The sequence below is a fragment of the Terrapene carolina genome, unplaced genomic scaffold, assembly GCF_002925995.2.
Source record: "Terrapene carolina triunguis isolate 2854851 unplaced genomic scaffold, T_m_triunguis-2.0 Scaffold210, whole genome shotgun sequence".
Lineage (NCBI taxonomy): Eukaryota > Metazoa > Chordata > Testudines > Emydidae > Terrapene > Terrapene triunguis.
In genome coordinates this window covers 50,295,709-50,309,169 of record NW_020664561.1, presented here as the reverse complement: position 1 = coordinate 50,309,169, position 13,461 = coordinate 50,295,709, and the positions used below count along the sequence as shown (strand labels likewise).

At 42.8% G+C, this 13,461-nt stretch overlaps 1 protein-coding gene across 3 annotated transcripts in view; it reads left to right on the top strand.

Moving 5' to 3' along the window:
• Window positions 1-7,792, top strand: part of LOC113404959 (cAMP-specific 3',5'-cyclic phosphodiesterase 4B) — a 348,028-nt gene extending 340,236 nt beyond the window's left edge. For all 3 annotated transcript variants that reach the window (XM_026655435.1, XM_026655436.1, XM_026655437.1), the window contains 7 exons: window positions 77-175; window positions 323-487; window positions 1,438-1,537; window positions 2,330-2,484; window positions 2,598-2,720; window positions 3,688-3,870; window positions 6,872-7,792. In XM_026655435.1, coding sequence (XP_026511220.1) covers window positions 77-175; window positions 323-487; window positions 1,438-1,537; window positions 2,330-2,484; window positions 2,598-2,720; window positions 3,688-3,870; window positions 6,872-7,237 — 1,191 coding nt within the window. In that variant the 3' untranslated portion in view covers window positions 7,238-7,792. The remainder of the gene's footprint in view (window positions 1-76; window positions 176-322; window positions 488-1,437; window positions 1,538-2,329; window positions 2,485-2,597; window positions 2,721-3,687; window positions 3,871-6,871) is intronic.
• Window positions 7,793-13,461: the final 5,669 nt, after the last annotated feature.

Below are 13,461 nucleotides of genomic sequence, written 5' to 3'. Positions count from 1 at the left end.
GTGTGTGGTACATGCTCCCACATGCATTTTTAAAGTATTGTAACTATTCTCTTTTATTGTTTTTGTTTTTCTATAGGAGTTGGAGGATCTAAATAAATGGGGTCTTAACATATTTAATGTTGCAAGATATTCACACAGCAGACCCCTCACCTGTATTATGTATGCCATATTTCAGGTTAGAGATTCCACATGCATTTGCTATTCTTTTACAACACTTGTATGTTTTCTGATTGTTTTCTGGTTTGTTAACTCCTAAAATATGTGTATGAGGACACCTTTGGTTGCATGTTTAATATGTATTCTTTTCACACTTATTAAACAGGAGAGAGATCTACTAAAAACATTCAAAATCTCATCTGACACCTTTGTAACTTACATGATGACTTTGGAAGACCACTACCATTCCGACGTAGCCTACCATAACAGCCTACATGCTGCTGATGTGGCCCAGTCGACACACGTTCTTCTTTCTACGCCTGCATTAGATGTAAGTTGTTCTGTTTTTAACAAAGTGATCTCTATTGGGGCATTGAAGAAATTTGACTGGATAATTCTAAACAGGGCCGCCGAGAGCGGGTTCGGGCCCCAGTGAAAAAAAATTTTCGGGCCCCCCAGCAAGGGCGGACCATCTAAACAGGGCCGACGAGAGGGCGGGGAAGCCGGGCCCGGAATTTTTTCGGGTCCCCCAGCAAGGGCGGACCGGCTAAACAGGGCCAACGAGATGGGGGGGAAGCTGGGCCCTGGGCCCCAGGCCCCGGTAATTTGTACCGGCTCCCCCCCTCCCCCTCTCGTCGGCCCTGATTCTAAAGCAATAAACAGGATATCTGAATGGATATTTCAATATATAGATCCTCTGTGTGAATTAATTGAAGCTATATGCAGTATTGGTGGCCCTGAAACCTAACTGCTGGAAGGCAACAGAGGGCATGAATGACTGAAGTGTGTAATCTTGAGCTAACCGGTGGGCTGGTGGTTGTGCATTCCAGCGCCATACAAGGTTCAGAGCGTCAATTCCATGTCTTGTCCTTACTTCTGGTTTGTAGATGAAATTCTGTCCACTCTCAACTCCTCAAAATCTGAAACCTATTGGAGTTTTGTTCACAGACTCAAGACTTCACTTTAAGATCATTAAAATACATAGCAGAACACTTAAACTGATGCATTCTGCTTCAGCATCCATTCATATTGCAAAAGTAGTATACTGTACTGCTTTTTCTGAGGGCTTAGTTTACTTAGGGCAAAGATACCTTAAATAATTTTCAGTAACAAGTGCATGTACTGTTTGAAGGGCTTTCTTCTGACTAGAAACATTTTGCTCATGGGAGGCTAAATCTTAAAAACAAGGACAATTAGTTTTAACAATTTTCCATGCAAACCATTCAGAGCTTATAGTTTAAAGGCTGTGGTCACATGCTCATATTGTTCATTTTTTCCTAGGCTGTCTTCACAGATTTGGAAATCCTTGCAGCTATTTTTGCAGCTGCAATTCATGATGTGGATCACCCTGGTGTCTCCAACCAATTTCTTATTAATACAAGTAAGTCTGGTTTTAAATACAGTAGTACCACACTAATCTGCAAATCTAATACACTCTCTCCCTTGTTCAACAAAGATTTAATAGCAGAGTAAGGTCTCAAATTACTTCCTTAAGACTGTGTTACTGTCGTGCAATATTCTGCAGTAGTCTACTAGCGCACCATGAAACTGGGCAATAATTAAACTGTTGTCAAAATAAAAAAACAAGTGAACTTTGTGATGTGGTCTCTTTGTGACATAAATCATGTTTATTTTCCTAGTACTAATTCACAGTGAGTCTTCCAGTCATTAGTGTGAACTTGGGCAGTTCTTTTATAACTAATATGAGACAACTAAATAATCCATAATATTTTATTTTATATTTTTATTGTTGTTATGGATGATGATAAAGCCAAAGATTAGTGTTTGTAGTTCATAGTCTACTTTGGAACATGCTAAATACATGTATTAGTTCCAAGACAACTGTATGGCTCCATTTTGGAAAGTTTCTTTGCATGTTTTATGCTTTCTATTGTTAGTGACAAAAAGATCATTTTTTTCTCTCATCTCAAGCTAGTTACCAATTAAACTGAATAATAATGAGTATATTACAGTACTTGTATACGAGTGTTAATATTAGAATACCACACGCTATTTGGCTCTGATGAAACAAAAAGAGAACCAGTAGAACACAGCATGCGTAGTTTTTAATAATTTATTTAAATGATTCTAAAGACCTCAATGCACAACAGAAGGATTTCCTGTTTGAAATCCTGCATTATGCTTACTGATTTCTTTCACACTTCTTTACTAGATTCTGAACTAGCTCTGATGTACAATGATGAATCTGTCTTGGAAAACCACCATCTTGCTGTGGGTTTCAAACTGCTGCAAGAAGAACACTGTGATATCTTCCAGAACCTTTCGAAGAAACAGCGTCAGACTCTCAGGAAAATGGTGATAGACATGGTAAGAATTCTACCTTTACTGTACTCTGGCTATCCCTACTGCTGTTCTTAAAGAGAAAAATCGCCTTTTTGCACTTCTGCATTTACTTCACAAGGTTTTCTTCTTTTATAAAGGTGTTGGCAACAGATATGTCCAAACATATGAGCCTTTTGGCAGATCTAAAGACTATGGTGGAAACTAAGAAAGTGACAAGTTCAGGAGTTCTCCTTTTGGATAACTATACAGATCGTATACAGGTATGTGATTGCAATTTTCCTTAGATTTTTGTCATTTTGCACAGTTTATTCCTCGTTGAAGAAACCATGCTGCATAGTTTTACTCTGGGTAATAGTCTTGGCATTTGTTGCAAAGTTCAGTGCTAACTTTTTTAGGAATCATTCAAAGCTTGTAGGACCCATATTGCTACTGTTCAATACCATGGAGAGAAGCAAAGAGGTACAGGAAAGCCCTAGGATGGATTTAGGCACTGCAATGTTCTCTCATTCTCTCTCTTGTTGAAGTTGTTCTATTATGTATCTGAGAGATCTGCTCCAGAATATCCCAGTGCATAGAAAAACCCACAGCACTGAGTCTCAGAGTATTGAGAAGAGGGGCTTACTCTCTCAGAGAAAGGGAAAGCACCCCATTCCTCCCTTGACTTTGGTGGCAGACATTTAATAACAAACTCACCAAAAAACCTCTCACCTTATCACTGGTTTAACATAAAGATCACAATTCATTTTTTTAAAAGCTGTTAATCTGGAGACAGAAGTTGCTGTAAAATATAGAACACTCCATTTCTCTGTAAATCCCTTTGTCCACAATTAATCAAATCCATTTTGTTTGTGTATAAGGGATGTTATTCAGTTAATAGAGCAGGGCTATTTAGCTATAAAAGGCTCAGTTTAGAGAAGAAATTATGAATGGTGGGAAGCACCTGCATTCAAGAACAGACCTACATGATGGCGTACTGCAACTGCACCCTGTATAGCCATAGAGTTAGCTGATTTGGCACACAGTGCCCTTTGTGCTTCCACAAAAGACCCTGACAACTAATCTCTAGTGTAATTTGGAAGAAATTTTTGAGAAGTTACTTTTTCATAGGATGTTGCATAATCAAAGACTTTTGTGATTAAAGTGTTCTTGATTAAACAAACAGGTATGCTCTGAAATCTTCTTTTATTCCACTTGATTTTATGAGTTTTCTTATTAATGTAATTTCAGGTTCTCCGAAATATGGTACATTGTGCAGATTTGAGTAATCCCACAAAATCCCTGGAATTATATCGGCAGTGGACAGACAGAATCATGGAGGAATTTTTCCAGCAGGGAGACAAAGAACGAGAGAGAGGAATGGAAATTAGTCCAATGTGTGACAAACACACAGCCTCCGTGGAGAAATCACAGGTACTTTACATTGGGGTATATTTTATTTGTTTCAGTTTGTAGTTTTAAATTGAATGGGCCAAGTTCATTCCTGGTGTGACTTTGGTTTCATCAATGGAGTTACACCAGGGATGAGTTTGGTCCAGATGTTTTTTCATTGATTTGGATATTTTTATTAAGGGCGTGGCATCCTCTTGCTGCATTTAATATGCTCAAGGGTCATCTGCCTTTTCAATTATAATGACAGGTTTTTTTCAGTGGAATAGGTAAATATCCAAAGGTTCAGAAGTTTGATTCTGATAAACCCCAAATACCTGAATGTCTTTGAAGCTTTTATAGATTTACGTGACCATTCTAGGTGTTCTCTTTCCTGCTTCACTTTGCCTTACATTCAAATGCAGCCTTAGCCTTCTCTTTTTGTGTTCCTACTTCCAGAAGCAATCGGGAATCTATCTGATCCCCCTGACTGGGAAGGTGCAATTCAGATTCCCCCATCTACTATTCTTCTCTCATCCTTCACAACATCCTTCTCCTTGGTCCTCAATGAGTCCCTCCAAAATTGGTCAATATCCTGCCAAGTCAGCAAAGTTTTGGCAGTCTCTGTTTAGTGGCTAGTCTCTTTACATTTTGCACAGTCTAGGGACTTCCAGAGTCAGGATCCACCCCAGAATGCTTTGGGAAAGATCTGTAGACAGCAGCCAACCCAGTGTGGACTGTCAGACCTGTGGAAACCCACAGTTTATCAGGATATAATCTTAAGGGCCTGTTGGAAGTCCTGGGAGGAGGGGATTGGGAAGGCAGGGCAGTATTTATCTAAATCAATACAAATATTTAAAAAGGAGTTGGCTCCTTTGAAGACTGGAATATTTCTTACTTTGTGAGAACTCATTGGCACATCCCTTGTTCTCATTCATAGATTTTAAGGCTAAAAGGAACCATTAGATCATGTAGTGTGTTCTGTATAACACAAGCCGTAGAATTTAACCCAGTCATCCCAATGTTGAGCCCAACGACTTATGTTGACTAAAGCACATTCTGCTCTTTAGATAGTGGTGCCTCAGTTACTTATTTAATTGGCTTGAACAAGACATTGCCGAGGATATGTGGGACCAAATAATTAACAAAGTTGATCATTATTATTTCTAAATGTCCTCCTGTGCTAAACCACGTAGTTTCAAAATTATTCACGTCACCATTGAAAAAAATCTGTGCTCATTTGTTAGCCCAACAACAATCTATGACCCCAGTTTGGCAGGGAAATGTCCATGTGCCCCCTGAGGCAGTGTTGAAGCGTTGTTCTGCTCCGTCTTCTCACTTCAGAGAGATTTTAAAACATGGATTGTGGTTGTGCAGGGAGATCAGGAATTGAACAGAATGGCAACCATTTGAACAAGAAAAAAAATGCATCAACAGAGAGAGGCATTTACATTTTGAAGTTAAAAGAGCCTAAAATAGAAAGAATGACAAATACAAACATATTTAAAATTCTCAAATGTACTAAATAATGTCCTTTTAAATCTTGTAAATATTCTTTTCAGAAACAGGCAAATCCTTTGCTTGGTTGTTTGAGATGCTTGTTTAGATGAACAATTAACTGTTTGTTTCATTTAAAAGTTGCAGCATTTGTGACCATTAGTCCTTTATGAATATTGGGAGCTTTTATAATGTCAATGAACCCCGCTATCCAATAACCAAAACACTGGAGTTTTTTCACTTTAAAAGTGCCTCCAAACATGTGCTGCAGGAAGTTTTCATCACCTTTTTGTTTAAGCTGCCGCAACAGTATGTTACAATTGAATTATAATGGTTCTATTGACATCCTGTTGTGTCTGAAGAAGGCATATGTGATTTCCAAAGCAAACATCCGCGTGTTGAGTCTGGCCCCTTAGAGAGCCGTTTTCCTGCTGCATAGAAATGTTGTCCAGCAGTGCGCGGAGTCAAGTGACACATTCTGCCAAGATGGAAGAATTTCAATCCTCTTTATGGCCATTCAGTTTTCTCCATCCTGTACGTCCTGTTTGTCAGACAATTAAAAAGTGAGCCAATTCAGAGCTTGCTTGCCAATAGTCTGAAGGACTCACAGACCCAACCTGGACCATCATTATTTCCATCAATGACACATCCATCTGTACCACAGGAGGCCTGCATACATATTATACCATCACTGTGGACAAGGGATTGTTTTTGTCGTGGGTCCTTCATTTGGTTTTGTACACTCTTAAGAAAGAAAAAAGAAAGTTGTAGTAGGCTGCATCCAAACAGAAAAACAGCAGCTACCTCTGCAACAGAAAGGAGAGACAGCTCTCTATTTAAAGGTGCAAAGCAGAGAAAACAAGTCATCACACACAAGCTACATGCGATAATAAGATATCATTAAAGGTCAAATTGAAGTCTATAAAAGCAGTACCATTCAGAATTCGGACTGATAGTCAATCTAAGAACGTTAGCTTTTTCACAGCTGCCAGCCAAATGAATGCTCAAGGGGAATTGCACTGCGATTGCCATAAAAAAGAAAAATCAATATTGTTACTTCAGGTACCTCTGTACAGTAACAGTTGGGAGGTGACATTTAAATAGCAGCCACAGCGAAGCCTTCTATCTCCCAAAGATTAACTAAGCCTGAGTTTTGCCTTAGTATTGCACCACAACACGTTGTTTGGAGTCAGCCAAAGAAAGATAACAGCAAGCCTACTTATAATCACGTGTTCACTATGGGATGGCATAATGGTAGCCTTATCTCTGAATGTCCATGTGACCGTTGTTTTTAATTAAACCTTCACTTAGGGCCTGATGTTAAAAAAGGCCTCAAGCCAACTTTCATTTTTGTCGGTACAATTTTGCAGAGGCATAATGTGTGCAAATGGTGCTATTTAGACACTGGGTTTGGGGGCCCAGTCTGATGCATTTATTTGCAGGCAAAACCAAAGGCTGCTTCTCAGAATCAGGTCCTTAGTGGTGTTGAATATTTTCTGAAAAAATGCATCAGTCATTTGTAATGTTTGTGTAATATTTTGTTTCTCAGGTTGGATTCATTGATTACATCGTCCATCCACTTTGGGAGACCTGGGCGGACCTAGTGCAGCCTGACGCACAAGACATCCTGGATACTTTAGAAGACAATAGGAACTGGTACCAGAGTATGATACCTCAAAGTCCCTCCCCTCCCCTTGATGAACGGAATAGAGACTGTCAGGGTCTAATGGAGAAGTTCCAGTTTGAACTGACTCTTGAAGAGGAGGATTCAGATGGACCTGAAAAGGAGAGTGAGAGTATCAGCTATTTTAGCAATACAAAGACACTCTGTGTGATTGACCCTGGCAAAAGGGAATCACAAGAAGAAGCTAATATAGAAATTGTGACAGAAGATATGTCACCTGTTGATACATAATGTACTGTATGTAGGTGAACTTTAAACACTTAATGAGCATGCAAGCTGTCTTGTAGGACTAGCCTGCGATCTAGGTCTTAGGCCTGTGTCTAACATTGGCTAAAAGATCTTCTCAGCTACTTGAGATTGGAGTCAAGGTTAAAGATCGTGTATGGAATGATTGCTCAGGAAATTAACAGATGATTTACATTGTAGTTTAAACCTTGTCATCTTAAAACATTGTGTTGTTCCGGAGCCAGCTTGAATTGTTACTGAACTGGTTGAAAGTGAACGACACAGAACTGAGAGATTTTATACTGTTAAGGTTTTGGGATTTATACCAGTTAGACTGATAGAAACTACTGAATAGTAACTCTACATATAAAACCTGTCCACCTAACCACCTGTCTGCGGACCTGTGTGCCTTTTTTGTAAACACTTTCACGTCTTTTCAAGAGCCTATTAAATACACAAAGTTTAGTATAAAACTCTACACAATGTGTTTCAAAATTGGTGGATACTTTTTTGATTCTTCCTGTTAAAAGAAATAGTCTTCCTTCTCTCATGGGCAATATCTGTCACTTTATTGTGGTTAATCGTTTTTACAGGCTAAACAGAAGGGGTACCCACGATTTTGCATTGCTGCACATTTAATAGTCTCGTTAAATCTCCAGATGATCTTTTAAAGTCATTTCATACCATTGCACATCTTTTCTGTTTGCTTGCTATGTACAACAGTATTTTTTCCTCAGTAGGGTTCACTTTTGTTGTGCACAGGATAAAGGGTAGTTCTGTTTTTCTAGCACAATGCAGTACATATACAACTAAGTGTAATAAGGCAGTGTGTGATGTGTGTTCTCCCTTTGACGGTTTCTTTGCTCAGTGGAAGTTGCACGCTCGGATCTTTGTGTTTCTCTCACCTGTAGTTCATGTTTCCTAGCTTTAGTTCCATCATCCTTCTCCTGCACTGCCTTGAGCTCTAACACGTCCATTACTGTTTATAACAGTGTATTTATTACTGACTGTATATAATGTAATGTTTTGTAAGTTATTAATTTATATAAATTAACATTACCTGTCAACGGTGGTGTTAATTGTGTAGAAAACTCTGGATAAGAGTTGCCTTTTTTTCTTGTAACCTTTTGTATTGCATAAAATAGAAGAACCTGAACATAGCGTAAGAGACATACGGAACCCATAAAGGGCATTTGGGTGGCGTTAGCTCACAGGAGTTTCGTTTTCATGATGAGTTAAGAAGAGTTGTATCTTATGACTGGGAGTGGGGGCAATAGGACGAGCTGTTTAAACTACTGAAACGGAAACCCCCTGTGAATGCTGCCAACTATTAAATGTCATGTTCCAGTATATGAGCAACCCAATGTGAATTTCTATGACAAAATGTGAACTGATGTAATAATTGTGCTGTGAAGCTTCTTCTGACAAAGCTCGTTAGGCATCATTAATGGTGTCAATCTCAGTTTGTAAAATATATTTCAAGCTTTTGGTCCAACTTGTGACTAAATAGTTGATGAGACTAGCACAGTTGTGCATGATCAATGGGTTTGTATGTCTGTTGAACACTGCATTGTTCCAGGTGGTTATTTTATTGTTTTCAAAAGTTTCACACAATGTATGTTATAGTATTATATATTGTGTTCAGATGCATTCTTAAGAGATTTTTATATGAAGTGAATAAATGAAAGCATGACCTAGACTGGGGCTCTTCTGGCTGTTTATTTTTATCAACAACTTTGTATGTGAAATAACTAAGCAGCATCAAAATGTAAGTAAGGTCGCGATAGCCTACCCAGGGAGTAGGCTAACATATGATCACTGACCAGCTCCCATGGTAAAATAAAAACCAGGCCTCCACACAGAATAGCTTTCTGCAGCCAGAGACCAAACCAAGACTTGCATAGCCAGAATCTGTAAGCACAGACATTCTCTGGCCAGTCTTCTACTTATTCAGAGTCTCAGGACAAGTGTCCAGCACTCAGAGACCCGCTTCTTCCTTTTTCACCTTTAACCTTCCCGATGGTGAAAATCATCAGTGCTGTGATCAGTCCTCTTAGCCTCTTCCATGGCTTGGTTCTGTCGCAATTCCTGCAGTGTGGGCAGACACCTGTTAAGAAAGGCTTCTAACCTTTTCTCTGTCAAATGCTGCATAGGGTCTCTACACCCCATCTTAGTAACACTGACAGGGTGGCTGCCCACACCATCCAATACCACAAACCAAAGACAATTCTGGTCCCACAAAGTGGTTCAGGTTTCAGAATCTGGTTCCTGAGTCTTAGAGTAACAGTTTTCCGATGCCAAAGCATTCTAAAATCACAAGTCAGGTGCCCAAAATCTTATGCGGTTGGCTTAAAAATCATGAGATTTAGAAAAAATAATTTGGGGGTCTTTTTGTGTCTTCTGGATTTTAAGCCGTTAAGGGTCACACTGGTCACATTTTTCTCTGCAATCATGATGTCTAGAAACTTACTTATTTTTTTTTAAATAAAAGCTGAGAATCTCTCATAACCAATTGATTACAGGTGCCAAGGTTTTAAGAACACCCCCAAATATTGCAAGACTTGCTATAAAATCATGAGAGTTGGCAGTAGTGTAGTGATCAGCCAAATTAGACACATAACCCAGTTCTTCCAGACAATGATGATAAGGCACATCTTGTTCTGGTTCTTTAACTGGACACTAGATGGCACGACTAGGGACATTACAAGCTAAATACCAGTTTACAATGAATAACAATATTCTCCCTGAATTGCCTTCCAGATTCCTCCCCCTACTACCTGTCATGTCTTGAACTGTAAAACTTTTTGCTTTTTTGGATAGTCACTCACTGAAGACACATCGTGTGCAGATATTGGAAAGTGAGTAGGAGCGACTGTAACTGTGAGGACAAAGTACTTCACTGCGCAGTGAACTCTTTCTAACTGAAATGGCTTCAAACAGGCCTCACTAGGACTCAAGGTTATGTGACTATGTGGAAGGACTTCGTGAGTACAAAATAGCATCTGAAAACTTTCTTAACCAGTGGAAAAAAAACTGTATTTTCTCATGGCTCTAATAACTCGGGAGGCCAATCAATACAAGAAACTTTCTTTAGGAAAAAAAAAAATCAACTTTCAGGTGAGAATATGCATAAGGAAACAACAAACGCCACTGCTCCCTTGACTGCAGCTTCCAGGCAGGCAATGGAAGTGGGGCATGGAGGGAACCTAGCATCCACCCCTCCCCCGCTATGGACATTTTTGGGGGGAGGCTCTGTTTCCTCCCTTGCCCCTCCCCCCAAGTATCTTGGGGAGGCAAATGCTAAGTATTCATGTGAGGGAGCTGACTGGAGATGATAGTGGGACTGGAGGAGGGGCTGTAGTGGCACAGTGCACTGGAGAGCAGGTAGGACTTCCTGACCCAGCCCAGTCCTGCCTTCCAGCCACCGTGGATCCCATGGAAACACCTGGCCCAGGGGAGCACCAGCTGCCAGGGTGCTGTAGGGGATGGGAGAGAGCACCGGCACCTGGGTGGGGGGCAAGGGGATATTGGCACAGAGGGTGCCCAGTGGGAGGCAGGACACTGGGCACCAGCCTCCAAAGAGTTGCCATAGGAACAGCAGCAGGAATTACTGGGGTGCACCTTTCCGGCCTGGAGCTGGCTGCCCCCACCACCTCCTCCTCAGTCCCAGCAAGGGTTAAGCACTCTGTGCTGCTAAAGGGGCACCAGTTAATGAGGCCATTAGGCTCCCCCATGCATGTTTTGTAAGCGTAGAGGGTAGGTTAGCGCCCCCCCCCATATCCTGGCATTATTCCAATCAAGCGATTATATCGTCTCCCTCTAGTTCTCCTGCAGTTTCATCAGAAGAAGCTCTTCACATGCTGTGCAGTGTTCCTGTGTGCTGTTAAACAGCTGTGTGTAGTGTAGTTGTAGCCATGCTGATCCCAGGATAGGAGCGAGACAAGGTGGGTGAGGCACTATCTTTTACTGGACCAGCTTATTTTGGAGAGCGGGCCAAGCTTTTGAGCCACGCAGGGTATGTCTACACTGTAACTAGACACCCACAGCTGGCCTGTGCCAGCCAACTTGGGCTCACGCTGCAGGGGCTGGTTCATTGCTTTGTAGACTTCCAGGCTTGGGCTGGAGCCTGGGCTCTAGGACTCTGCAACGTGGGCGGGTGTGGGTCCCAGAACTCGGGCCCAACCCCGAGCCCAGAAGTCTATGCAGCAATGAAACAGGCTCTCAGCCTGAGCCCTGCGAGCCTGAGGCCTTGTCTACACTACACAGTTTTGTCGACAAAACAGTGGAGGCGTATACACTGAAATGTTCCTCCCACCGATGTAACACCCCTGCTGTGCTGACACAACACCACCACCTCAATGAGAGGCGGAAGGCTTACGTCAGTGTAGTTAGGGCAGCACAGTGTCTGTGTAGACGCTGCGTTCCTTAGAGTGGCTGTTGGCTGTCAATTTTGTGGCTGCTGCTGCCAGGTCCCCACTCCAAGCTGGGCTGCCACCCAGGCTCCTGGCTTGGGCTGCCACCCTGCTGGGAGCCCTGATGCCCTCTGGGATCCCAGTTCCATGCTCCCTGCAGGGAGGTACCATCCCAGTTACCACTCACATACCAAAAAACCCACAGATCACAACACTTACCATCATAAATCCAGTCACCACCCAAACACACCATCTGTTATCGGCATTTACGGAAAAGACTCTCTTCACAGTCTTGGCAATACATTACATTTCCCCCATTATTAGTCATTTGTATTTCATTAGCGCCTGGGGGGGGGCCAGTTGAGAATGGGGCTTTGTTTTGTGCTAAGCACTGTACAAACAAAGGGCAATAGACAGTCCCTGCCTCTAGCAGCTCGGTGTTGGAAAAAGATGAGGGGAAAGGGATATAACACACAAACAGAGTAAAGGTCATGTTCCACTTTTTTTAATTCTTTGGGTGGGTTTTGTTTTAGGAGGAGGTTAGTTAAAGGAAAGACAAAGGCAGGGCAGCAGAGAGCGAGTAGGCAGGAGGGAGTGTGTGGCGTAACTCTCATTGTGGCGGAAGATTGCTGGGTGCAGAGACCAGTAGTAAGATGCCATCTTGGGCCCTGGGCTGCAGGGAGAACTTGCAACACACAGCAGGCACTCAGTGTTTAAATAGAAATAATGTGTGTGTTCAATACAAGCTCTCTGGGCCTTCATTAGACCCCCCCACCACGGGGAGAATGGAGACAGTAAGAGTAAAGCTGAGGAGAAGAGGCCTGGCAGGGGTTGCAGTGAAAAAGCAGAGGGGAGAGAATATCCAGTCAGGACGCTGACCCCCATGGAGTGTCTGTCCCTGCTGGGGCTGCTTGTGTATGAGCGTTTCTCTGGGGATGGCTATAATTTCTTTCTTGTCCAAGCCCACAAGGCTCAGGGGAATGAGCTGTGTCTCTTCCCTGAAGATTTCAGCCATCTTCTCTGGATTATAGCACACTGGCCCTCACGTGGCAGACCCCTGAGGATGAAGAGGCAGCCGACCCCACCCTCAGAAGCCAGCAGGAGGGAGAGGAGCGGCCATTGTAGGCGCCACAGAAGACTCCTGTGGGTAAGTTAGAAGCTAGGTCCTGGCGGGGGGCAGCAGCACATGGAGGGTGGGGGAGCATCAGTCACCTCAGGGAAGATGTGGGGAGCAGCAAAAGATCAAACACGGGGGGGAGGGGGGCACCAACCACCTCAGGAGATGGGATTGCAGGAGCCTTCACCCCACACCCTGGCCTCCCAGGGGTGAGGGCAGAAGGGGATGCAAAGCCACCTGAGTGCCGTTGTTCCCCAGCCAGCTCCAAGATCAAAGGCCTGAGCACTGCCAGACCCAAAAGCAGGATCTGCAACTCCATCGTCTATGTAGGATTGGCAGGTCTGAAATAGCCAGTTTATATAGGACCTAAAATGGTCAGTGCCCTGCGAGGCGCAAAACCTGCCCTTTCTTTGGTACCCACAAAGACTCCCTGGCAACGAAACCAGTGTTGAACCTCTGCATAGAGAGGACGCTGTGATTTTGGGGCCACATAAGAAGTGCCCATCCTCAGTCCAGTGAATAGCTCAACCATCTGGTGGGGGCCCTACTGCATGCCAGTGTTCAGGATGTGGGTGGGGTCAGACCAGTTGCTGCCATCCACCTCAGCGGTGGGTAACAGCCTACAGTGGCCCCACAGCCTGGGAAAGGGATTCCTCCTCCCCCGTCCCACACAGTGCAGTATTTGCACAGTGCTGACTGGC